The 27,871-nt window shown below is 45.5% G+C and overlaps 1 protein-coding gene across 1 annotated transcript in view; it reads left to right on the top strand.

Moving 5' to 3' along the window:
- Positions 1-26,669, top strand: part of gfra4a (GDNF family receptor alpha 4a) — an 83,810-nt gene extending 57,141 nt beyond the window's left edge. The window contains exons 2-8 of the mRNA XM_053433737.1: positions 5,755-6,036; positions 7,432-7,512; positions 12,661-13,000; positions 15,084-15,193; positions 16,697-16,831; positions 23,652-23,821; positions 26,517-26,669. Coding sequence (XP_053289712.1) covers positions 5,755-6,036; positions 7,432-7,512; positions 12,661-13,000; positions 15,084-15,193; positions 16,697-16,831; positions 23,652-23,821; positions 26,517-26,669 — 1,271 coding nt within the window. The remainder of the gene's footprint in view (positions 1-5,754; positions 6,037-7,431; positions 7,513-12,660; positions 13,001-15,083; positions 15,194-16,696; positions 16,832-23,651; positions 23,822-26,516) is intronic.
- Positions 26,670-27,871: the final 1,202 nt, after the last annotated feature.

The raw sequence follows: 27,871 nt of genomic DNA, 5'->3' as shown, positions 1-27,871 counted from the left end.
CAGGATGGATTAGCCTCTGAGGATTGTGGGAAAGAGAATTAGCATTCTGCATCACAGCCAGAGAGGTCTCCTGGTTCTCCTCCAAATTTCATCATGTTCTGCTGAATCAATGATTCGGAGCCAAAGGACCCGTCGCAGCACATTTCAACGACCAATTATCGTCCAGAGAAGTCTCGCTGAAAACAGAGTTTATGGTGATGTGTCTAAGTAGTTGTTTCACTACTCGGCAATTGTGTGTGAAAGTGGATTTACATAATAGTGTGTGTTTATGGGGAGAATATTGCTTTTTGTTTTGGGGACACTGCTGGGGAGGAGGGAGCTTCTTTATTAGAAGCTGGTGAAACCGAGACAAAGGCCCCGGCAGACGACGTGAGTCATCCCGGTTTTAAAAAGTGTTCGGGGAGCCGCGGTTTGCTAATAAGCGACAACAGTCTCCAGAAAGAAAAAACAGCCCAGTCCCCGGGCGGAGCCGTCAAAGATTCACCAAACCATCCGAGGGCCGGCTGCCTCTAATAGGATTCATCATCCTGCCTGTACGGGCGGCTGATGAAGAGAACGATGGAGTCGGCGCCAGACACAGCAGACAAAGTTAAATCAAGAGAATAAACTTCACAGGGAACTCGTGAGCTCGCGTCTCGGTCACTTCAGAGCCGGGTTTCAACTCAGAGCCGAGTCGGAGCCGATGTTTCAGAACGAAGCTGCTGAACAGTCGCTGTAAAAACAACTTTGTCAAATCGGCGGTTGGACGTTAAAGTGAAGTTTTCTTTTTATCGCTCAGGTTTTTACAGTCGGAGATAAAGTTTACAGGCCCACAGGCGCTTTCATTTATTTTACAACTTTGTCTGCTGGAAGTTTATGTCTTTTATCTGTTTTATTTATTTATATACAAAGTCAGCCACGTTTGTCTTTAACACAAAGAAGAAACCGTTTAATGATTATTCGCCGTCTTGTGTTTTCATCGAAATACAATATCTATATCTGTAATATCTGTGTCATAGCAGCTAAAGCATAATAATGTTATTTATGGATGTTTGTAAAACTCAGAGAACGATTGTAATCTTCATTAGATTTAAACAATAATAATAACAATAATAATCAGAACATATTTTGGATAAAACAATGGTCGTCCTGCATTATAACCAAATATTTGTTCCTTTCTAAACAAACCCACATTCATGATGTTTAGTGCTAATTAGTTTTTTTACATATTATTTTCAGAAATCAGGGTTTTTATTAAATCAATAAAATGTCCAAATATATAAATAAATTACCAATCACAAGATGATGAGTTCAAAGGGTCCCAAACCCCAAAACCTGATTATTATTAAGAATCATAGAAATGTACGACTCTGGATTTTTATAATCCTACAATGGAATTAAATTAAGTCCAGCATTTTTAATAATAATAATAATAATATTAAATCCAGCACTTAGATTCTATTTTAAGGAACCACATAATTCATTTATATCTTTCATTATGAATGAGTTTTCTTCATGTGTCATAAAACATATATTGCACTTCTTTCCATGCATCAACTCTTATGGATTATTAAAGTGTTTTTTCCCATGTTGGGTCAACTCAGTTTGTGTTTAATGGGAAAATATGTCAAAGAGCGGAGGGGGGGAGAGAAACCAGTTAACCGTCATATTCCAGCTGGTCTGAATGGTTTTAACACAGATAACTAGAGTGGTGCTGGTTGAGGGCAGTGACTGATGAGAGGAGCTGCAGCGACAGACTGTTGTTGAGCAGAGACTCAGGAGGAGAAACAGTGTTGTGTAGTTATCTCACGGTTGTTGTGCGCAGCTCTTATCGTCTCTGGGTTGTGTCTTCGTGGTCACGACTGTAAATCTGCACTTTAACGCGCCTGCAGGATTATGATTGTTTTTTCAATTCCGATTCCGTCAGCGCGGCGTCAACACAAAGATCATTTGAAGTTAATTCCAACAGTCCCACGCTTTGTCTGTCAAAGAACACGCCACAGAAAAACGCCTGAGATCAAAGGAGGGAAAGTTTATTCGCTTTAGCTTTTTTTTTGTTCCTTGAAAACATTTCCCCTTTAAATCCAGGAGTCTGCTTGAAGCCCGTCAAGGTGTGTGTCTGTGAGTGAGGGATGAGAGGAGGGGAGGAGAACAAAGAGATGAGCGGATGGGATGACAGGGAATCAGGAGGATGAGGAGGAAATAGAGGAAGAAACAAAGAGAAGCAGGAGAGAGAGAGAGAGAGAGAGAGAGAGAGAGAGAGAGAGAGAGAGAGAGAGAGAGAGAGAGAGAGAGAGAGAGAGCTCAGATGGATTATTTACCTCAGTGGGTTAAATCTGGAGGTTTGTGGGATGGAACGAATTTGAACGACAAGCCAGCTGATTTCCTCTAATTGGTTCTGACTCTCTCTCTTTGAACCGCCGGTGCGCCGCTGCCGCTCGGTTCCCGGGCAAACAGTTCTATCTCCGGCAAATCTGGAGCGCTGCTTAATTTCCCAGACAAATATCAAACCTCCCTCCGCACTGGATTAGTTACAATTTAATAAGATTTGCACTGCAGCCGCTTCTTCCCTCTCTGCCTCCGAGCCACGGGGAAGACAAACCTGGCTTCAAAGTGCCTCCCTGTGTATCAGACCACACACACACACACACACACATAAACACACACACACACATAGACACACACACCACCCACTTATCTGCTCCCACCTGCAGCTCCACATGAGAAAAGGCTTAACGCTGAAATATTGTTTCTCTTAAAAACCGAGTGAGACGACTTTCAGTATTTTCAACGCAGATCCTCATCTTGGGAGTTTTTCTTCTGAGCGAGTGACGTGAGGCAGATTCCTCCACTTGTCTCCGAGGAGCCGTCACTTGATCCGGGGGAAAACACTCGAGTGGAGGACGACACTATCTCACCCTGCGTTACTTCCTCTTCCTTTGCTTTACATGACATCAGGTTTTGAGACCGTACTGGGAGATACATGGCTGGTTGAGGGGGACCAGCTCTTCACTGGAGTGGCAGATGCTTCACAAACATCTCAAACCCACAGCAGCCGCCTGATTGACAGATGTCTCCCGCCGGTCAGGTCCAAACCCAGGTCTCTCCACAAAGCACAGCAGGAGAGAGAGTTGACCCGTCAAAGTTTCACCAAGTCCTGTTTCATCTGATCATCTCTGAGTTCACGTCAGCCATCGAGAGCTTGCCTGAGTCCCAGAGTCGGACGGAGAAGTTGTAGCCTGGAGCTCCGTCCTGCAGGCGAAGCTGCTTCCGCTGCTCGAGGCTCGATTGAGCTGCGATGGAATCGAATGAGATTCAGATGTAATTACTGAAACTAACTCGTCTCGCCGAGCACATACAAATGATGGTGGACAGGATATCTGGGGAATATCTCATGAGCTGGATGACCGATTCTTTTTACTTCTTGAAAATTAAAGCAAATCCCTGTGTGTAGTTAATAAATACCATGATAAAAATAATCAGATTTTAGGCTTTTCACCACATTCCACCAGGTCCGGCAGTATTTAATACGTACTATTCTTTATCGGCTTCTTCATTGCAGCTGTATGGTTTCATTCTAGATGTCTCGAACATAACTTTATCCACATTTCACCGAGACCCAACCTGGCAGCCGTTGAGATCTCCACTGAATTAAAACAAGAGAAATATAAAGTTTGGCAGCAGATCTTGTTCTGACCGACCCACTGTTCAGTGAGTGGACTTTCTGAGCCCGGCTCTGAGGGGACGATGGTGTCAGTCAGTCTGTCAATCTGGTGCAAATTGAAACTTCTCGGGTTATCGGGTGAATTTCCAAGACATTCAGTACTACAGGGTTTGTTTTCATTATTATTTTGAGGCATTAAATCGTAAAATATAAAATTGATGTGGTAAATTATACTTATTTATATCTTCTTACCTTCTTGTCAAGAAGCAGGTGTGGATTATTATTTTAGCCATTTAGCTCCATTTAGTCAAATTCTTTGAGATTCTCGCTACTGCCCCCTAGGTGAATTACAGCCAATTACAAATAACAAAGGGATTAACAGTGAATTGACAGACGTTACTCAGACGGGTTCTTAAACAGGTGAGATCTGATGCTACAAGCAGGAGAAATCTACACATTCAAAGGTTTCGTCTGAAAAGATAAATAAGTGAGAACCAGTAAAAGTTGTCAAAGCTAGCATCGTATAAAAGTTATAAAAGTTCGCAGTTGGTCGTAATGGTAATCGTGTTCTCCCCAAACCAGACACGTGGATTTAACAGAACAATATTTTGTGAGATGCAGCAGAAGAACTCCTCCAACATGTTGAGAATATTTTCTTGCATCTGATCGGCGGCACATGAAACAACGGTAAACAAGTCGTAATAAATAGGACTGTTTGTTTTGACTGCAGCAGAAACACGTCAGTGTGATTTTGAACATGTCAGGGTGTATTGTAGAGACGCACAGTGGGGGGGAGGGGGGGGGGGACGACTCATTCAGCGGTGTCAGATTTATTACATGTGACAACAGTCTGAATTCATGAATAATATAGCACCCCCCCTCGGGTTGATGAATGGAATTATTATAAAAGCGCTGGAAAGCAGCAGAGAGACGCTTCGCTGAGCGAGTGTGATCACTTCTGACAGCGGACCTGAGAATCTGACACCATTATTAAATTCAAATCAATTTAGATCATTTTAAGCAAATGATTCAGTTTGTTTGTCACATAAAGGAGCAGCAACCTCTGCTGCCAGGGGCGCTGCCAGGGACTGTGGGGGCCCCAGGCACAAGGGAGCAGGGGGGGGGGGAAGCCGTGAAAATTATCATCATTCCAGTTTTCAAATAGAAAAGATGATATCGTACATGAAAAGTAGAAAATCACAAACACGCTCTTCAACCAAACCTCTAAGATAATGAAGCTTTTGACTGAAAGTGAGATGCGTGGGGTCTTGTTGGGGTTTTCTGTACGTGGCCGATCATGGAATTTAAATGAATAATAATAATAAAGTTGTTGTTGCCGATATTTTCCTGCTTTACCTGTTGAGACGCTCCTGTCGGCTGCATCACTATCACCTGCTTCTATTATTATCAGTCTCCCGTGAGTCCAAGAACTCAATACAAGTGCACTTCTGGAATCTCCAGTTATTATTCCTATTTGTTTGATCTTATTTAACTTGTAAATTATGCAATTAACTGAATTACCATAAACTGATGTGCACTGATGAAAAGCATGAGGGCAAACACGGGGCCTCACACAGCTGCTCAGTCGGCTGCATGATCCGAATACACAAGGGACACACAATTAATACACACTTGGTTTGTGTTTTGTGAGTCTTTGCATGTTGCATGTTACATATTTAGGTTTTAATCGATGCAAATGTATCACATCAGTGTGGTCGTCCTTATATATAACACTATATATTCTATATATACTGAGTCGTTGGTAGATGTTAATCCTCTTTAGTATTATTTTGAAAAACCCCAGGTACACAAACATCGGGCAGAAATTCAGAACATATTTTCTTGGTTAATGCTCCAAACATATTGCAGCTCGAATCGGCTCCGAACAACTCACATGTTGTGTTTTCACTGGTTTCACTTTGTCTGTCGTAAAACTTACAGCCTGAACAATTAGTTCTGTTTGAAGTTATTATTGTTATGATGATGATTATATGATTAGGATTCAGCAAACTGAATGTCTCATGTTTACACAAGGAGGTGCACAGACGAGTCGTCCACGCAGTTCTGTTCCTGGTGTCCGTTCACCACCCTGTCCTGTGTCTGTCTCTCAGGAGTCCCCCGGGTGGTTCTGTCTCTGGGCGGCCGGGACTGTCTTCGTGCTGGAGACACCTGCTCCAGTGACGACACCTGCAGCCCGCGGCTCCGCACCCTGCGGCAGTGTGTGGCCGGGGACGGCAGCGTGAAGCTGGGCCCCGGGGCCCGGAGCCAGTGTGAGAACGCCATGACTGCTCTGCTGTCCACGCCGCTGCACGGCTGCCAGTGTAAACGAGGCATGAAGAAGGAGAAGAACTGCCTGAGCATCTACTGGAGCCTGCACCAGTCGGTGCTGCACGGTAAGACTTGGCGTTGACCCACAGGATCCGATGGTTCTGTTCCCAGCAGGTGGGCGGGAGCAGGTACAGTATGCTACTGGGATTATCTGGTGCATGTGCCGTCCGCCTCCAGACGGATCAGCAGAAATGAAAAGAGTGATTATTGTGTCAGCATGTGTTCAAACTGAGGCTCTGATTCCTTCTGTTCCCTCCACACTTATTGTGTTTTATCACTTTTGTCCTTATTTCAAATGCTCTCTCCTGTCACTGTCTTTTTTCTACCACATTTAGCTCGGTTATTTCCGGTACATTTATATTCAGATTTGGGCATTTAGCATCTCATTTCATATTCATAACGACTGGAAAGTAGGGCACCCGTTAAACAAGCTCAACAATATCCTACAAGTCGAGTGTTAACTGTTAAACACGTGAAGATGGTGACCTCATAAAGCAAACGGAGTCATAACTTTAACCCTGGACGTTTATTAAGTCAAAGACATGCTGCAGTTTGGACAAAGGACGTTTTTGTCTCCTTCACTGACCTTGTGTTGTTAAAATGAAAGAGAAGCTCGTTGGTTCTTCACCTCGGACAAGCAGCCTGTGTTTCCTTCTCTGTTATCAAACTGGATTTAGTTTAACTCCAGGCTCCTCAGACGCTTCGCTGCCTGTGAGCTGTTGTTCTTTTTTTTATTTGCTACATTAATATCTTATTTGCTTTGGAGGGAAATTGTAAAATAAAACTCCGGTGGGTCCTGGAGGAAAATATTACCTCTGCGGCGCTGCTTTAGTAAACGTGTCCACATGGTTTTAATCAATTTCATTTTTCAGTTCACACTGTGGTCACATGGTGACTCGGCACATTTTAAATCAAGCAGTAAATTAAACACCACGAACCAACTAACAAAATAAAACACAGGGATAGTTTGTATTATTCTCAAGTCTGAATAGATTCTCTAATGATGCCATTTACTGTGTTTGTAAAGACGTTATTTGTTGGTCATCTGGTCTGTGTCATGTAAGGGGGGGGGGGGGGTCAGTGTGGTGCCACAAAAGCAGATTTAGCCCCAATGGCTTCTAACGGGTTTATCAGGCCCTGCATGAAGACGGTGTGTATTATTAAGTTTGAGCAATAAGTATCTGTCAATATGAACCTTTACCTGTGGATGTATTTATGTTCATTGGTATGAAAACTTGTATTTAACACAATGAACAATGAAGAAAACGATGTGTATTTATGTTTCTATTTTACATTTAACCCTTAAGTACAACTTTGTGTCAAATATATTGCTATCAGTAATTTTATACTTGCTTTATCAGTTGGGCTCTTATATTGATCATATTGTCTTTTTTGTCTCAGGACACTAAGACAATCAGAACCTACTGAGCTGGATCTAAACCCTCTGGTGTGTCTTGCAGGTCTCAGCCTGGTGGAGAGTTTCCCGTACGAACCGGAGGAGAGAGGCTCCGACTACGTCCGCCTGGCCTCCATCGCTGCAGGTGAGTGGGAGCTCCGCCCCTTTCCTGCTGCTGTTAACCTTCAGATAAACAACGTGGGAAACTGGTGTCAGACGTGTGGATGTGAAGGAGCAGACGTTACCCTGTGTCGCTCTGGGTGGAGAACATGTGGGTCTGCAGAGGTGTCTGATGAGCAGCAGCCCACACTCTGGTTCTGTCTCTGCCTCGGAGCCCCTGGGCCAAGCCGCGGGGCGGGTGTGTGCTGCTGTTCTCTCCCCCCCGAGGCACAGATTAATTACCTATTTATTTTAATGAAGCTGGATGGGGGGGGTACAGAGTGTGAGGAGAAGTAAGACAAAAAGTCAGAAGTGAGACAGGTTCGTTTCCACTAGATTCTTCCCCGTTGGAGGTTTGGGAGCAGACAGAGGAGTCGAGTTCTTTCCCACCGGAGAGGAGTCGAGTTCTTTCCCACCGGAGAGGAGTCGAGTTCTTTCCCACCGGAGAGGAGTCGAGTTCTTTCCCACCGGAGAGGAGTCGAGTTCTTTCCCACCGGAGAGGAGTCGAGACGACACAGAGTGAAGTGTTTTGTTTTTCTCTGGACGACTCGAGATAGAGCGTCCGTGGAACAAAGATAATGACTCGAGTGAAGAGATTAGGATGAAAGGTTTTCATCTGTGCTGCTCTGTAAAATGATTCATGTCTTCGAAGTATAATAAGTGGATAATGGCCGCTCAGAGGGGGGGTGGGGGGGGCTGACCTTACACATCAGGAGGATCCTCAATGTCTCACACGATTTAAATTTAAAAAACAAAACAAGCAGAGATGTTTGTTATAGAGTCAAATACACATTTTATATGATTTCAAGATGAGAAAGACGGTTTGTGACGAGGCTGCTTCATGAGTCAGTTTGTGTAAAACCATTAGAGGTAAATTCAGATAACGTTCAGATTTAAATTCCAATTTGTCAACATAAATAAACACAGTTGTTATAGAGTTCAATGTTGTTACAACAGATCAAAACTCGAACAAAAACTTCAAAGTACAAATTATCATCCGAGGGAATAATCCACATCTACATCTGTTTCCATAACCTACAAGAATAACAAAATCTAAATTATGGGATTCTCTTTTCTATTGCCTCCCCACTTATAACAAATTACACTTTGAGGTCTCATTATCTAAACACACGATTGTAAGTGTATTCTCGGTGTTTCCAAATCCACGTTTGATGATTTAAAGGCAGAAAGAAGCTGTTCCAAATGGTTGTGCTTAGTTTTCTTTAATGAAACGTGGGTGTTTTTTGGGGCTTGATATGCAATAAATCCTTTTCCCCTTTAAACTAGTGCTTCACCCATTCTGGTTTCATTCTGACTAACAGCAGACAGTCCAGGCAAAGAAGGAATAGAAGGTTTGATTCAAAGGCTCGATGCAGATTTGGAAAATGGTCCCTTTCTGCCCACTTAAAACAACCTGAGGTGTTTTTCAGTCAGTTCCAAATCCAGAACACACGATGAAGTCGACTCCAGTGAAACCAGTCTGTCCTCGTCCCGCTGCCTGGAAATAACGCTGCTCCCACAGTGAACCTGACCACAGCTCGTTCTAAGTGCAACGGCAATTCAAGCAATTTGGACACTGGGAAAGAAAATGACAAATCCGGTGGTTTGAAACTAGCACAGTAATTTAGTTCCAGGTGAAAGTCAGCGCCCTTTGCTCTGTGCCGTTTTTAAATTGGTTCCACCCCCCCCCCCCCCCCGCTTACAAAACCAGCAGTGTGGGAGAGAGCGTCTGTTTAATGTTTCACTAAAAAAAGCACAACTGCAGACGCTGGCATATCACAACCGCCTCCTCTGTCTATTGAATCTGTAGCATTAGCAAACACGTACACCCCCGCAGCAGAGCTACTGTACACCGCAGCTCCATTTACATGCATCCTCCCACAGCTGGTTCCAAACCCACTTTGAAACTCTGCCGCTCGGCACCAATCATTCATGCTTCTTAGAGAATCACCAGGGACTGGGGGGGGGGGGGGCGCTCACACTCGTCTCCTCGACCCGTTCACGCTCTACGGGCCTGTTGAGCGTGATTGATATATATATTATTTGTGTTTTTGGCTGTGATACAGATGCTAAATTAATTGGAGATTGTTAATTTCAATATAGCATATACAATAGATATAAATTCAGGTGTGAGGCAAATTAGCGACATTAGGCATAATGGGCCATAACCTTAAATTAAAACATTTTCCAGTCTCTGGTTTGTAGATTGATGCTGATTTTGCTTGAAATTGAATAACAACATATGTTTCTGTAAAATCATTGCTGTTCCATCATCACAGTATTTCAAATACAGCCTAATACCTCAAACTTTGCTGCACAGTCCCAAGAGGCTAGTATGTATTTTCCACTCCAACCACTAGATGGCGGCAGAGTTCTTCCAATACCTTCCATGGTATGTGTAGTATTTGCACCATCAGGCACAATCGTCACCTCGGCTGCATTAAGACCGGAATGGAGTTTGAGGCGAATTCGCGACATTCGTCAACAAGTGGTTAAGGAAATGTGATAAACTGTCCTCACCTGTTCAGGGGACACGCTGGTTGTGTGTCGCATGATTAAACCATGAGAAACCTTGGGCGACGCCCCCTCTAATGTCTCGTGACCCCGCCCATAAGCGTCTTATTAAAATGACACCGCCTGTTTTTTTGGGGCCTCTGTGAATCACTGCAGCGTCAGACCCTCTGTGTGCAGCCTCCTCATAAATTCCACTCCGGCGACTCGGCGGGAGGTCAGAGTGGACTTCCCCCCCCCCATGCATCTCCACCAGCCGGCTGCCAGAACAACAAAGACGTGATTAATGGATGTTTTTACGGTCCCTCCAGCGTCGCTCCCTCAAACGCAGTAATGAGCGATTTCAGGGATGGAAGCCTCGTCACATTCTGAAGCTGTGTCCACACAACGCTGTTCTTTGCCCTTTGTCAATTAATCAGTAAAGTAAAGTCAAGTCAGTGGGTTCATGGAGGAGCTTCTGTTGAACAACTTGAGATGTTCTGCACGGAAATTCATCTTTTTAACGCATCGCTGGTTTCTGGGGAGAGACTGGAATTGTTTTTCCAGCTCTGAGCTTTTCTACTTCATGCACCACAGCTGTTAGGAAAATACAGTTTTGTTTCTTTTGGTCTCTGGTGCAACTGGTTGGTCAGAGTCTCTGAGAAACAGTATTTGAATACACTGACGATGAGGCTGAGCACTTTAAGCTGAGGATGCTCACGTCCAGATCAGATGCAGCAGTTGAAGCCAAAGTGCAGCTCGTCAAGGGGCCGTGTATAGAAAAGGTTTCCAGCCGTATCCATCTGATATGAATGTGACCAGCCTCAAAGACTTAAAGGGAAATCAAATATTCCCCTTTGTGGCGGCTCCGCTGCCGTCGGTTCAAAGGACAACAAAGACGAGTCTGTGTCACGGCCTCAGAGAAAAGATTAAAAACAGCTTCTTCACCGGAATCTTCCTCTGAGCGTATCCATGTGTTTATCATATTACAAAGATGGAGAATTCATGTACGTACACAAAGAAATGACTTTGATATATATGTATATCTCTCTCAGGGATGGAAGGACACATTTGTCTCCAGCAGAGCTGAGGTCACCTTCTTATTGGAAAACCTTGTCTTGCTGCTGTGATGGTTTTCAAATGCAGCCTCTGAAGTAAAGCGACCTAATGACATCTATGTTTCTCAACTGAATACAATGAGTCTTGAATGTGTCGGAATACAAGAGACAATATTGGAATTTGTCAGTTTTACACAATAACTGTAAAAAAAAAGAAGATGTACGACACATCTATAGCTTCAAGTTACCAACATGGCAAGCCGTATGACCTGTTCTGCAGCCAGCCACCAGGGGTGGCGATCGAGACACTTTGGCTTCACTTTCAAGTAGCTAGCATGTCCTTTTCAGTGTTGATGCTCTGGAGACGAAACAAGCGACTGTGTCTCTGTCCAGATTCTCACAGACAACATGTGGATTTGTACGAACATTACACAACCAGATTGCAGTCAGAACACCAGGCGGGCGGGGGGGGGGGGGGGGGGGGCATGGTGCAACTCAGACGTGGAACTGTGTGTAAGGCGTGAACGTGAAGCAGGATAAGAGCGTCCATTGCTCTGCAGGTCTCCTCCCAATTAATAACAGCTTGAAAAATAAACCACAAGGATTTCAATGAATGTCACCCCCACCCCCCCCCCCCCCCCCCCTCGCCTGCTTAGCAGTTAAGTTGGATATAACCTATGCTTTGTGAAGGGTTGTTAGCCTCCTCTCCAAGGCCATTCATATTTCATTTGACAGCTTGGTGAGAGCTGAACTCACCAAGAGACACAACTACAGGCATTTTACAAACTAATGAGCGGAGCGCTCTGCCAGAGGAGCTGAGCGTCATCAGGGCCGCTCTGACTGGGAGGTCGCTCTGTGAGGGAGAGAGGACAAAATAAAACCTGAAGATAGATCTGGAAATAGTGTCACCAACACACAAAAAGAGAAGATGGTTATGAGAGGTGGCTCATTACTGAGGCAGACGGGGGATGGACAGAGTGGAGGAAGAATGGATGGAGGACAAGAGAGAGAGCTGAGGAGGTGACAGGAGTAGACAGATGGGTGGTGGGGGGGGGGGGGGGGGGGGTGATGGCAGCGCTGAGAGAAGCAGAGTGAGGGAGGAGGATGGCAAAGGGAAGGAGGGAGTCAGGTGAGTCGGGGACGGAGCCAGATGTAGGGATGTTTGAGAGATGGATGGATGGGTGGAGGGGAAGGAGCAGTAATTACAGGCCGTGTTGTGTGTGTGTGGGGGGGGGGGGGGGGCTCCTCCAGCTCTGCCACTCTGCATTAACCCAGCAGAATGAAATATTCAGCCATTAGGCCTCGGCTGAAACACATCCAGTGCCCGGGCTCATGCAACATTCACACACTGTTCATTTCCTCTTCATTACAGCAGAGTTTATTTCACATAATCATCTTTTTGGTTTTTGTTTGTTCTTGAAGGAGAAACGTCTCTGTTTTCATATCTGTCAGCGTCTGAGTGGAGAGGTGAGAGTCAACACCAGCTCCAGTCAGACCCTCTGATGATCGGTAAACATCGTCTGGGATCAGATTTGTCTCAAACCACACAGAAGATGAAACGTCTCCGTGTCTCTGTCCTCTCTCAGAATCCGAGGTGACGACGGTGAACCGCTGCCTGGACGCGGCCAAGGCGTGTAACATCGACGAGACGTGTCAGAAGCTGAGGACGGAGTACGTGTCCTCCTGCATCCAGCCCTCCGCCCGCTCGGGGCCGTGCAACCGACCCAAGTGCAACAAGGCCCTGAGGAAGTTCTTCGACCGCGTCCCCCCCGACTACACCCACGAGCTGCTGTTCTGTCCCTGCACCGACACGGCCTGCTCCGAGCGCCGGAGGCAAACCATCGTGCCCTCCTGCTCCTACGAGGACAAGGAGAAGCCCAACTGCCTTGCTCAGCTGCGCATCTGCAAGGCGGACTACGTGTGCAGGTACGAAAATACATCATGTCTTTTTTTTTTTGGCTTAACCAGAGTATTTTATAGTATTTTATTGAATCGTCAGGGTTGATTGTTTGTGACCTTTTCCCTTGTGTTGCTGTATGTGCATATGTATTTCATTCTTATTTATTAATTAATTTTCTCTATGTATTAACTCTTCATTGTAACCCCGGCACCATTGTAAATGAGGTGCTTATTCCTCAATGTGTTTTCCGAGGCTTAAATAAATAATCAATCAATCTTACACCTGCTAACGAGACAGTTTTACACCTAATTTCCTAAGTTGGCATCATTTGACTCAATGAACCGACAGTTTATCTGCAGCTTCTGCTACAGGATCATAAAGGTGTTGGTTTTTTTACATATAAAAGCTAAGATACTTCCTCAGAGTTATACTGTATTTGACTTGACATTTGAAATTGATAAATCATGATGTTAAAGTTCTGCCCTGAAGCTGTTGTCCCAGATTTAAAGCTGAATTTAATGTTCTTGTCAGTTTAGCAGACGGTGGAGAAACAAACTTTGATCCAGTTACACCTGTTGAGTTTAACTTGTTAGTGAACACTTGTTTGATCTGAAATCTCCTGAGGAAAAGTTCTCTTTGTCTCGTTGGATGTTTTATCAGCTTCAACAGGAAACTTCTTCTCTGCTGTTTGTCACTGATTGACACATATTCCTCATTATTCCTGTAAACTGGAGGAAAATATAACGCTGCATGGATCTGGAGCACGTAGCAAATTCAGCCTGATTGAAATTGTTTCCTACAAACAGCAGGTGTGGAGTCTGACGTTCTGGCCAAATCGCAAATATCAAACTGTACTCTCATCTCAGAAATAAATTATGTTTCTAAGAAATCTGCAGAAAGCACAAAGAGCCTGGTCCCTCAGCACCGTGAGTGGGATTGTGAATCTTGGGAGAGGCTGGCCGGTTTGAAATGTTCATTTAGATTCAATTAGTCGGCTTTGTTTAATTAATTCAATTGTTATACTCATTAACTGTGTTTGAGCAGTTCCATTAAATCCTGTATTCAGTTTCTGGGGGCGAGGCGGCCAAGCGACACGCAGCCACGTGAAACAGTCATTATCAGAAAAGCCATTAACCCTCGGGAGTCACACGTGGCTCGGAACATGTGTAACATCCTGCAGCCGAGACCTGATGGAGGAAACTGACCCTCTGAACAGACGTGTTTATTCTGTGACACTGATGGAAACAAAGATCTCTTCACACGTCCAATCAGAAAACCAACAATGTGCCGAGTCATTATAATTCAGACGCTGTCTTTGTCTCTGTCCCTGGAGACTGAGGACATGGAGTCCTCGGACCCGTCCAGTCAAACAGCTCGCCGGCGTTTAATCTTCTTCCTCTTCAAATGTCAGGAAAACAAAGAGCTTCATCTGTCACAGCCATCGATCAGGCGTCTCCTGCAGCCGCCCCCGATGGATGGAGCGTCTCAAGGCCCCCTGTGCTGCCGCCCCCCCCCCCCCCCCCCCGAGGACGGCTTCACTTAGAACACAGCCTTTAAGTTTTTTACACACATCATTACAATGACATGACAAACGAGGGGGGGGGGCAGGGAGCCGCGGGGCCCTGAGGGGATCCTGCTGCAAAGGCCAGTCGGCCGATGATGTGATAAGATGACAGTGATAGTCTTGTGTGATGATGATGATGATGATGATGATGATGATGATGATGATGAGGCTCGATGTCTGGGCGGCTGGCGGGAAAAGGTGAAGAATAGAAGGCGAGAGCGGCTGTGTGTGTGTGGGGGGGGGGGGGGTAAGTATTTATATGGAAGATTCATATTTGTCTCATCTCCTCTCGGCCAGGCAGCCCAGTGTGTAGGAGGCAGAGCCGAGGCCCCATCTCTGCCCCTCATTGACTCCTTACAGCCTGGCATCCCTCCAGGAGGCCACAGGCAGGGGGAAGTGTGAGGGGGGGGGGGGGGGTAATGTAGACGAGCGTTGTGGCTTTCAGACGCTCGTCCTGCGGTGGACCGGCCGACCTGCAGTGACACAACGTGTGTGCAGCAGCCCAGTGTGAGTAAATGATGGATGGCATGTTATTGGTCCCACAGGTCTCGCTGGGCACAGTTCCAGTATGACTGCCAGCCCTCGGAGCCGAGCGGCAGCGGCTGCAAGCAGGAGAACTACGGAGCGTGTCTGCTGGCGTACACCGGCCTGATAGGTAAGAATCAAACCCCCCCACCCCCACCCCCCCCACTACCTCTGTGATGGATCGGGAGCAGGAGAGGCTTTAGAGGGAGGAGGGAACAAGTGCACTGAGCAGCATTCAAAAGAGCGAGTAGAGGATTGTGATGAGAGGCGCAGCGCGATGATCGATGGAGCTCTGATTAATGTGGCTCCCTGCCAAGCTGCTGCATTATAAGTAGAGCAATTACAACTATTGACCGCCTGTTTTCAGAGAATTATCCCCGACATGACAACGAGTGTGGGGGGGGGGGGGGGCAGAGGCGCACAACACGGCTTATTGTGCTTTAGATAAAAAGCCGACAAAAGATTCACATAAAGGTCGTTAAAAAGCACTCAGTCTCCACGCTTCGTTATGGGACCACAATGCACTGCTGCAGAAAGAGGGCGTGAAGGGGGGGGGGGGGGGTTGGTTGGTTATTGAGGGACTGAAGGAGACAGATAAAGGAAGACGGAGGCAGAAAGCTGAGCAGCAGTGATTGGTCCTTCCAGACAGCAGCAGTAGAAGTGGGACTCTGGAGGGGACCCAGAAAAAAAATCAATGCAGGTGAATCAGAAGTTCTGCAGCAAAGTGCAGCAATTTTTATTTTCCAAACCTCTTTGAGAAGCACGAGCTGCAAGGTGTTATTACCAGAGCCAGAAGAAAAAAATGACTTCCCAATCATTTAGTGCTGAGAAGCTCTGGAGGGCGAAGAGTCCACGTGAGACGGGTCGGTGACTCTGCCCCCCCCGGCTCATCAAAGAGCTGGAACCGCCCGGCTCAGCAGAATCACACGTCAGGAAACCTCCTTTGATCTGATCACTCGGAGGATGAGAATCAAACAAGACGCCCTGATATTAACGAGCAGCTTCTATTCATGTGTATGATCAATACATCGAGATCAGAGAATTACTAAATAATCTGTGATGTCAGCACTTCTAGGTTATTGGAATTGAACCCGTTAACGCTTGATCTGCGTCATTCACTCACCTGCCAGTTTCTGTCTTTAGAGACTTTTATATATTACAGCCTTTAAAATTCCTCTCACTTTCCCACATTACACTAATAACTGGACCTGATTAATGCATTATGATGATAGAAATGCCTTTATTTGATTATGGTAATCAGCTCGAGGTCCTGATTAAGATTAAATCACACACAAACCGTCTCAAACATCCAATTTGTTGGAACATTAAACTCTGCAAATAGTTTTCTTTTTGTTTTGCCTTTCTTTATGAAACTGCTCATTTTACGAGGTGTTTACAAGACGAGCGTCGGCCCCCAGGGGCCACGGGCTGGAAAATATACATATTCATCTCAGATTAAATGAAGAGATTACTTCCTGTTTCTGTGATCTCAAGGTCAGATGCCGTGATTGTGTTGTAAACCCGGTAATTTGAGAAGTTTTCGTTTAATGAGCTGAACTGTTTCAAGACGCCTGTAACCACACGGAGCTGTTCCCTCTCTCTCCCCCCCCCCCCCCCCCCCCCCCCTCTGCAGGAAGCACGATAACACCCAACTACCTTGACAACTCCACCTCCAACGTGGGGCCCTGGTGCTCCTGTGCAGCGAGCGGGAACCACAGGGAGCAGTGCAACGACTTCCTGACGTTCTACCACGACAACGTCTGCCTGAGTGAGTACGAGCTGCAGAGAGAGAGAGAGAGGGGGGGGGGGGGGGAGAGGGAGAGAGAGAGAGAGACTCCTCCGGCTACACAGTGACAATAAGAACCAGGACGAGCGTGAGGATTAACAAAGTCGAGCTTGTGAACAAAATAATCCGTGGCACACTCTTTGATGTGTTGCAGCGTTACAGTGAGAAGGCCTGAAGCCAGCGGGGGGGGGTTCTCAGCTGTTCATATTCATCCATCTGCTCAATGCATCAAATGTACAGAAACCATCATGGAACCCGCTCAAGATTATGATTTGCTATATTAAATCATCCTTTTCCCCCTCGTTAGCCTTTTGAAGAGGAAGAGGAAGAGGAGGGTGAGTCTCAGTTTCTTCTGTAGGAGACTGGAGGCAAAAGAAAACAGTTATTACGATTAGTGAAACATATGTTCAATTGTCCAGAGGCCATTTCAATACAAACCGTTTCCCTGAAGCTGATCCAAACCGTATTAGTGTCTGAGCCAAACCATCATAACACAACTCATTTATCTCCCAACAGTGGTTTCTAATGGTTTTTTTGTTCTGCAGAACAATAAACATGTTGTTCAGGAAGTTATTTATGTCACAGACACACTTTGCTTTCCCATTAGTCTCACTCGCGTCTCATCGTCTCATCGTTTCACTTTGAGCTTCAAACCATGACACTTCTAACAATAACTCAAAGCTCCTTTGTGATGTTGTGACGCCGAGTTCGCCCGAATATCTGTGACTTTCCCAAACAGCCTATTCAACCATGTTTCCCTCTGTTATGCTAAAGTGTGAGCTGCTCTCGCTCTCTTTCATTCTTCTTCTCCACAACACAAACACCGTGGAGGAGCGACTGACGGAGTTATACTGGGAACACAAACAGGAGCAGGAGGAGGTGTGATGGAGCCTGAAGGAGGCTGTGAAGGTCTGCTTCCTCTTGTTTAGCCGTTTGGAAAAGAGCTGAACCTTTGTTTCTGTGTGTAGATGTAGTCGGAGGAGGGAACGTCTCGCAGCATTTGTCTTCTACAGTAACTATTCATTGTCCCTTCAGAGGACATCTGCCATGAAGCAGCCGGTGAGAATACAACAGGAAACATGCAAAGTCCTGTCCGATGCTTCCTGGTCTGCGTCAGTGACACAACGAATCTTCAGAAAAGCAACTGAATGGCACATTATCCTGAGTCCCCCCCCCCCCCAGCCGGTTGATGGATGCCTTGTCTTTCTGCAGAACCGTCTCATGTGCATCCTGCAGCCAGGACTCAAACTCCTGTGTGCTGTTTACTGTAAGCTCCTCAGAGAGCCGGCAGAACAGTCCTCAGACCGACTGGCCTCATTTCCCCGAGCCAGAGCAAAGAGACCCCCCCCCCCCCCCCCCCTCCCCCCTCCGCCTGCCTCGGCAAATGGCGGAGGCCAGATCGTGAGCGTGCACGTGATGATCAGGATGAACAGGTTTCTAATGGGGAAGGCGATCTGGTGGAGCGGCGGGTCTCGTCTCCATCGGCGTTCGGTCTCATTTGCCAGAGCGACACTTCTATTTTTAGGGAGAAAATGTACGTAATTGTTTTGGCGAGAGGAGTTTGGAATAGAGCCAATGATCGGGGGACATGAATCCTCCTGAACGTTTCTCTCTCTTCACCGCGATCCTCGTGTAATCACAGGGAACAGACGAGGAGGCGTGGCTTCTCCTGTCCGTCGGTTCTGTTTAACAAGTGGACAGAACCGACGTCCATTAGATAAATCCTCCTGGTGTGTTGCATCTTCTTTTGTGAAGAGTGGTGTTGCACCGGGGCCGGCCTGCTGAGACAGGACTTCAGATGGCCTTTGATGACTTTGTAATTGAGCGTAATTTGGTTTCCTGCCTCAGAACTAATGAGGTGGAAACACAGAGAGAGAACAGTGGAAAGAATACAGACGTTTGCAGATAGAGGAGGAGAGAGAGCTGCAGAGAACCCCCCCCCCCCCCCCCCGTCTCTGGAGTGAAGACATTCAGGTTGTAAAAGCAGCTGTCACCTGCCGCACCTCCTCATCACGGCTGTAATAAGAGCATCACTATGCAGAACAGCAGCTCTGGACTTCTTCAGAGATGAGAATGTGTGAGGAGGAGAATGGGAGGACAGATGGAGGTGAGGCTCATTTATTTTTGCAATTATTGAAAATTCTCTCTGGATGTTAGATTTGTAGTGAAACAGGAGAGAGTGAGGGCGACTGGACCGGGGAAGGCCGGGGACAGGAAGCTGGTCGGGGACAGGAAGCTGATCGGGGACAGGAAGCTGGTCGGGGACAGGAAGCTGGTCGGGGACAGGAAGCGGGTCGGGGACAGGAAGCTGGTCGGGGACAGGAAGCGGGCGGGGACAGGAAGCTGGTCGGGGACAGGAAGTGGCTCAGGCCTTCACAGGATGTTCTCTGCAGCGTGGAGCGATGGCGGCGCTTAAACAGCCGTGTCCAAACATTTACAAAGGAACTGTCTCAACAGCTTAACCGCTGGAGACATCTATCGGCGGGGGGGAGGGAGCGGTGGCGAGCAGCTGGAGTTGCCCCCCCCCTCCCCTCTCTTCAGTCACCCGTCAGCCCTGCCAGGAGATCAGTCCACGCCGCGGAGCGCTAACTGCACACTTTGAGCACGGCGGCACACTTTCCCACCTGTCCCACCGATGCTAATGACCCACGGCGCCATTAGCATGCCGGTCCACAGCCTCTGCTGCAGGGCACCGGTGTAAACACACCCTCAGCCACCCCCCCCCCCCCCCCCCCTCGCTATTGACTTGTTTCTGTTCTGTTGCAACTCTCAGTTTCTCTAATTAGCTGCGGCGTCGGCAACAAAAGCGCGGCTCACCCGCCCACCTGCTCGGCGACGCCCCGGTCGAATGAGTCGGGTCGAGACGCCACATTGATTTGCTGAACCACTTCAGGGGGACGGATCAATCTGTTGTGACCTTGTGAGAAATCAGCATTTGTGTGTCACCCCCCCGATACTTAACTGGAGGGCTTTGAAATCCCTTCACCAGTAACCAGCCAGTGGCTTCACGGTTTTTCTGCTGGGAGAAGATGGAATAATGTGCAGATTTCTGCGTCTGATCACCACATCCATCTCCCAGTCTGAGCCGGGGGGGGGTTAATAGATGGATCTCTCATTCATGTTTTCATTTGAACACGTTATAATTGAAATGACTTTCATGCAAACGTAATTGCCGTCGAGTCGCCCATTAGCCGAATGAGAACGAATACCTAGAGAATATTAATTCCTCATGTGATCGTGAGTCACTGTGGTTGTGGAGAATCCAAGAAGTTGATGTTAAGGCTCTTTGAATAAAAAACCATATGAACCCGAGTGGGACTGTGAATTATACATAGCACTGGATGTACATACTGGGCCGTTCCTCCCAGTCCCAGTCTACTTACTGTGAGAGGCCCGTTAAACAATTCATCAGGCTCATTATCACATCGAAACAGACGACTGGGAGATGAGGAATCCAAAAAGTGAGATTAACATCTTGAGACTGTGTCATCCTACTTCTCCTGATAAGGACTTCACCAAGAAATAAGGTTGAGAAACAATAAGTCGTGTTTCTGTTTATCTGACGCTGCCTGAAATCTAGGTTCTTATGCAACTTGTGTTTGCGAAGACATCAACTATTGTCACTTTCAACCAGCTGATGATGGAGTTCCCTCAAGTTGAAGATCATCTGCTTATTGGAATGATTTGCAGACAATATTTCACATTTTCTTCGCCCCCTATATCTTGCAATGTTAAGGACAGATTTAGAGTTAGTGCCATTTTAGGACTTGATCCACATTAAAACATTTTTGGTTCTTTCTTGGTCCATTTCTCAACTTTCCACCAATTTTCATTGAAATTCATTAAACAGATTTTGAGTTATGCTTCTGATCCAAAAAACGAATGAGAAGTGGTGAAACATAACCTCCTTGATGGAGGTGATTAAACATGTGAGAATAACTACTTTAAGATTCCTGCAGCAGGAGACGGATTCCTGCTTTTAGAGGTTTGTCTCTGAATCACGAGGACGTTCGGTTCAACGTGAACACACGAGTAAAGTTCTTCACATTTATCTGACAACACACTTTGTATTCACACGGTTTCTTTGTCCTCTCGGCGCCGCACAACACAAACACACAATCCCTCTGTCTCTTTAGCTGCTGAACGTTCCACACGCTGCTCCAGCTCCTCGTTAACGTCCTGTGCCATTTGCCTCCGGGACCAGGCGATGTGGAGTGTGTTCATCAGAGCTGGTTACGCTGGCAGAACGTGGCTCCTGCTGCTGCTGCTGCCAGATCCAAGTCAGAGGAGAGAGAGAAGTCTTTAGAGCAGATGTAGGATCTGTTTTTATATGAATATATGGATCAAATGTGAAGTGAAAGGAGTCGTTCAATCGTTCTTTCTTAAAGAGAAATCTCTGCAACAGAGACAGAAAGACGAAATTCGTTATTTGATGCTGGCGAATCGTCATGATTGACAGCTGAGACTGACACATGATTGGTTGAGAGCGTGTATGGGGGGCGGGGCCTCGACCCCACAGCACCACACCATTAAAGATAAATTCCCCTGCCTTTATGTTTTAGCTCTAGTTTCTATACAAAGGGAGGAAGAGGAGTCGCGTCGTCCATCTTCATGTTCCGTTTACTTTCACGTCCTGACAACATTTACTATGAAGAATTATTATCATTGCATAACGGTTTTGTTTCATTTCCACTTTCCTCTTGTAGCTCTGCAGTATCTCCTCCTGTCTCAGTGGTTTGTGTCTCACATCCTTCACTGAGCTTCACTTCATCTTTACACTGAAATCAATCGTCCTGCACAAACTCAAACTTTGCACACATAACCTAAATATAAAATATAAGTAATTAGCTTTGTTTCCTCGCTGACGGTTGATCCATCACCAGCCACAGGTGTTCTGAGGAGATTAGGGCCCTGAAGGATTCTGGGAGGATTCCTCCAAACTCGGGTTAATTGAGTTGATTGAACGTTGTTGTTGTTGTGGTGATTCCCTGACGTCAGTGGGTGTTTGTGTCGAGACGGGAAAAAACAAAGAGTCTCGTTAAAGCAGAAAATCTAACGAATACTAATGAAATATGTTCCAATAAAGCAGGTGATTTAAATACAGACATAAAGTGAAGCCGGGATAACAAGGTGCAATGATTACAGTGGGTTCAGGAGCACATGTGTACACAGGCTCATCGTCTGTAAATCACCTTTAGTACAACTTGAGCTGAAGATCAAAGTCACACAGGAGACGAGTGAGTCTACGATTCTCAGGAGACCCCACGACCTCCATGCATGTAACAGGTTCATTAAAATCATGAGATAATTCTTCTTTTCACCTTTAGGATTATTATTATTAATTATTCAGAGGACGGATATTCAGGAGGTGTTTGTGGAATGTGATGCAGCTTGTTGAATTGAAGGAGTTTTAGCCTTGATAGACGTTGGACCTGTTCTAGTTAGAAATGTAATTTTCAAACTACCTGGTTAGAGCTCGGAAACGTCCTCGAGAATTTATTTTTCAACGTCTTTAATCAACCGAAGAACAATTTGGTTTGGCAGCCTCTTTGCCAGGCCCCGGCTGTAAGGCTGGGACAAGCCGGTGAAGGAAGATCGGGTTCAGTTCGGCCGACGCGTAAATGAGACCCGGCCGATGTCTGGAAAAGTTCCTCCTCAACTTTTTAATACTACCTGCAGCTGATAATGTAAAAAACGAGTCCCTGAGCCTGAGTTCATTATCGTTCATTACTTTCTATAATGACCTGAGTTCTCCTCTTGTTCACGTGTGACTCTGGCCTCTGACATTTCTGTAATGAAAACCAAAGCCTCCCTCTGCCACTGGATCAGGCTCCCTTCCATTCAGGCTCTTCCAGCCTCAGTTCAGATCTCACACAGAGAGAAGAGGATTTTCCTGCTCTCCACCCCCCCCCCCCCCCCAACCCCCCCCGTGTCCCGTGAGGTGGCAAACAGCCGTCAGTGTTCAACACTGCAGGCCGCACTATTTGTATTGCCTCAGGAATAACATGTATAAACTTATTCCCCAGTTCATGAATAACACAAGTTTCTCCTCTTTCAGGCTGTTTCTCACTAGAAGCCTCGAGAACTTTATACATTTTGAAAAATCTGAACTTCTGTTATCCAGAAATCGGCTCCCTGTGAAACGAGGATTGACTTTTTCTGTTTAACCACTGATGCACGACTTCCTTTATCCACGGAAACGAAATATAACTAAGATCAAATCCTTTCTGAGGAGTTATGTTTTCAGGTTGTCTTTACATCTTTCATATTCTTGTGAACACGATATCTCATGAAGGCTAAGAGGGAAGTTCTTCACAGTTGGTACAAACATTCACTTTGGCTTAAAGATGAACTGATTATATTTTGGTGGTCATGGGTCAAAGGTCAATGTCACAGTGACCTCACAAAGCACATGTTTTGCCTTGTGAACACAATATCTCCAGAGCACCTGGAGGGAACTATTTCATATTCAACACAAACTTTCTCTGGGACTCAAAGATGAACTGATTGGATTTTGGTGGTCGAGGGTGAAAGAGTGAAGGTCGCAGTGACCTCTGAACTGCAGGGTGGTCATCCTAGTATTCTGTAGTCATCCGTGTAAAAAGTGCTCCATCATTCAGCCAACTCTCTGTGATAGGTTGAGTTCACCTCACATGTCATGACCACATACAAAGTACAGTCCCAAGAAAATTCATATTAAAAAGTCATGCAGGGGAAAAATCTAAAGGAAACTACAGATGATGGAAATCTGATGCTCGTGTGTCTCCTTTAAAAAACGTCTCTGCCTTTCATGTGTTTTTAGAAAATTCCATCCTGTCCTTCGGAAATGGATCGGATGTGAAGACGGGGGCCGGTCAGCCCGGGATGCCGAGTCCGGCGACAGACGTCCAGAGCCCGATCTCCTCAACCAGCGCCCCGGGTGTCTCCATGGAACCAGAGCAGAACATCCTGCGAGCACAGATTCCCACTCAGGTGAGACGAGCGGGATGCAGAACCTGATCCCACAGAGCGTCAGGGAGTCCGAGTCAGAACTGGGTCAGGTGGCTGCACAGCGGTTTGTTCTAACCTTGATTTACAGAGTCGCTGGGATTCAGACTGTGTCGGGGGGGAAAGTCACTTACACTCAAGTCGAGAGGAAACGACTCAAACTGAACATTTGCTGCTCTGCACGGAAATTGCAGCTGATTTTAGTTTTTTTGCATCATGACCTGAAATCTCAAATATCTTCATGTCACGTTCAACCTTCATCTGACAGAAGCTTTCATCCAAATCAATCATTCAAAGCCACAGAAGTTATCAAGAATAAAAGTCACAGTGAAACTACATCTTTGCAAAATGATCCACTTCTTCCTCTAGAGCAGGGGTCTTCAACGTTTTTCAGGCCAAGGACCCCCAAACTGGTGGAGAGATGGAGCAGGGACCCCCTACTATATATATTACAAAAACAATTGTTTTATATTGAATTGGGCCTAGTGCCATGTATAAACATAGCTACCCTGTTATTGTGCATTCGATACTAAACTATTCAAATATTACACAGTTTCATTTATTCATGTTTTTAATTTAAACATGTGCACGGTACAGGGTGGCCATGCCACTGCCTTTTATAAACATACATCTTGCATACAACACTGATCTATTACAATAATTCACAGATTCATAATTTTATTTTTAACATACATGTAGAAGAGACAGTGAATCCTCAAGCAATCTGTGGATGCCACACATACTCCCACATAAGTGCGATGTCGGACCCTGATGAGTAGAACACAACTTATCTAACCTTGGATGGATGGAAGTTGTCAGGCAGAGGTTAAAATCAGCCTCACAATACGTCTGATGCATTTTAATGTGTATTTAAAGACATTTATATTTGTGGGGTTGGTAAAAAAATGGTTGGTAAATCAATTAAAAAAAAAAAAATTAAGCCAAAAATGTTGCGACCCCCCCGCAGTACCTCCACGGACCCCCTAGGGGTCGCGGACCCCCTGTTGAAGACCTCTGCTAGTTAAAGAGTTAAAGCTCAGTCAACCATCTCTCAGTGTACACACAGTTATATATATATATACACTCTCAGTGTGAACGTATAGAACAACTGTCCCACATTCATAACTGCTTCATCAACACTATAAACACTCTGTAAACATTGTTGATGTAGCTCTGAATGAAGAAGTAAACATCAGCTGAACATCAATTTTAATGCCGACAATCTGCTTTTTTTTTTTGCATCACACGCAGAATTTTAATCATGAGGGGAAATTAAAAAATAATAAACTTCATTTGAGGCTGAGGGAATCTGTTCCATGCATGTGGTTCCTAATGGGAACTGGAGAAAACACTGCAGATAACATAATTGACAAACTGCCAACAGATACGAATAAACTTCACGAGCTAAATGAAGAACTAGGCCACTCGCTTTATTTCCAGAGGGAAAAGTGAAGGAAGGAGCCAAAAGCCCAAATTACATGTTCCGGCCTCGGGGCTGGTGATTTATCCCACGCAGCGTGGTTCCGGCTCGGTGGCGCCGCCTCACCGGGTCTGAGGCGGCGCCACCGAGAGGAGGAGGAGTCACGTGGACGTCACATGATCAACGAGGATCAGGAAAGTTAAAAGTACAGTTTCCTTTCGGGTCAAATCCTCAGACTCATTTATAAATGAGGATTCAACTGAAGTTACTTTCACACGTCAGAAGTTTCTGTGCTTTTCAATCTTCTCTGGATTCAACAGAAGAATCTGTTCACTACTGAGGAGAATAAGAAGTAACCATTGAAACATCCTTTGATCTTCCAGGGCCCCACGTCCTCTCCTGAGTCAACAGTCTGAAGTTTTTATGTTTTACTAAACTATGGCATTTTAATAGCTCACTATATTATACTGTGACATTTCTGGTGACTTCCTACAATATATTTTTATGACTGACTGAACTGTGACATTTACATTTGTTTTATGCTTTAGTCTAAAGATATTATATTTCTAACTATATACTACCACATTTTTATGAATTTTTTGATGCCTTCTTAATATACTGTGATGTTTTGATGTCTCACTGGATCCATCACACGTGTCTCTCAGGTTTTCAGTTGTTTAATAGAGGTTGAATTTGGTTTTACTCTTGTCGAGGGTAAAGAACATAGGAGGTCGCACCTTGTTAAGATATTTGACACAAATTGTGATTTGTGAATATGGGCTTTAGAAATAATGCTTCTCCAAATGACTGAGGAGAAGCAAATGGGATTTTTCTATAGAAGTTGAGGGTAAAAATCGTTGGAGCAGTTTTAGGAATTCAGAGAGAATCATGGTTTCTCAGGTTCTGCTCTTCAATGACTTCTTCTCTCCTGGTGGTGAATTCGTCAGGTGATGTTTTGAAACAAAGTTTGACAGGAAGTTTGAGAATGAATCTGTTTAATGTCTAAAACCTGTTATTTCTAAAAATCTTTTGACTTTCTTCCTAAAGATTCTGATTCTGTCAGGACGTCAATCAATCATTGTAAATCATAACATCTTAAAGGAATAGTTCACCCAAAAATGAATTCAATTTTCAGTGCACTACACCTTTAAACTTCTTCCTCTCTTCACGGTGGATGTGGAGACTTTTGCCGCTGCACCGATCGGTTTGTTAACAACCTGCCGGCGGGTGAATGACCTCGACTCTCCTGTTTCCCTTCAGGTCAACGAGAACGGCAGATTGTGGGACGACGAGGGCGACTCCACTCCTCCGTCCCCGGGCCTGTCGGACGGCGGCTCCGAGCCGGTCCACCCGACCCGGCTGCTCGGCCTCGGCTGGCTGCTGCTGCTCGCCGCGCTGCTGATCTCCGACTAGGACGAGGCCTCGCTCACCTGGGCCTCCACGGACACTACTCCTGACCTGGGGGGGGGGGCAGGGAGGGAGGGTGGGGGTGAGAGGAGAGAGAGAGAAACAGCCATTTATATGTGTCAAATGACCGGGGGGGGGGGGGGGGGGAGGGTCCCTCTCCGTCACAAAAACCACATTTAATCTCTTTTTGTGAATCATGACTTGGAGCAGATGTGTTGTGATGTGCGGCCCGGGAGACGACCACCAGGAGGGGGCGCTGTGACCGCACTAGGGGGGGTTGGAGGGGGGGGGGGTAAACAAACAACCAGGAAGTACACACCTCATTTTCTTGCCTCACGCCCCCAAAAACAAACACAAACTGTCCCAGACGACTCTCATGCAGACTTTGCTCATCGGGGGAATCGAGCTCAGTGGAACTCGGGTTCAGATCGTGTACAGATACAGACACTGAAGACGCAGTGCAGCAAATCTATTACAATATATATAGATATATAAATATACTACAACAAAAAAAACGACAAAAAAAAAATTAACTTTCTGTCCTTGAACATTCCTCGATGTAAAAGAAAAAATATAAATGTTAAGACTTTTCTCTCAGACGACCTGTGATGAAGTGTAACATGAGATTTAAGGTGGATGTGTGTGTGCTCACATTCTGCTTCTTCATTTAGACTCCACCTTTTTATTTTTATTTTTTAATCAATGTTTATTTCTCAATACGTTAAAATGAATCACGATGAAAGTCTGTTTGTTTTTTTGTGATTTTATTTGAGTTCCAAATAATTGTGTAGAAAACAATGTGATTGAAAGTTAAGATGAAAAAGATCCTTGAAACCAGTGATTGTTTTATTTTATCAAACGAGGACCTACGTTACTTATTATTATTATTATTATGTTATTATCATGTTATTAGCCTTAAACGTATTGTGATGTCATTTATTTCTAAAGCTGTTAATCACCTCACATCAGTGGATGTTACCTCACGTTGGAAGGAGACTCTTCATATACTCGTTCATTAAGCTTTAAGTGTGAAGGCCTAACAAATGTTTGAATCTGTTCATTTTTTCAGAAATGTAAAAAAAAAAAATTGTAATAACCAATGACCTGGTTTAGGGAGAAGCAACAAAAACACACGGAGATGAGTTTCTATTTTTTAAAACCTACGTGGACTTTGCTGCAGAGAGAGAACAGACGTGTGTGGACCCGTG

This window comes from Pleuronectes platessa, chromosome 11 (assembly GCF_947347685.1).
Source record: "Pleuronectes platessa chromosome 11, fPlePla1.1, whole genome shotgun sequence".
Lineage (NCBI taxonomy): Eukaryota > Metazoa > Chordata > Actinopteri > Pleuronectiformes > Pleuronectidae > Pleuronectes > Pleuronectes platessa.
This window is presented reverse-complemented; position numbering and strand designations above follow the sequence as displayed.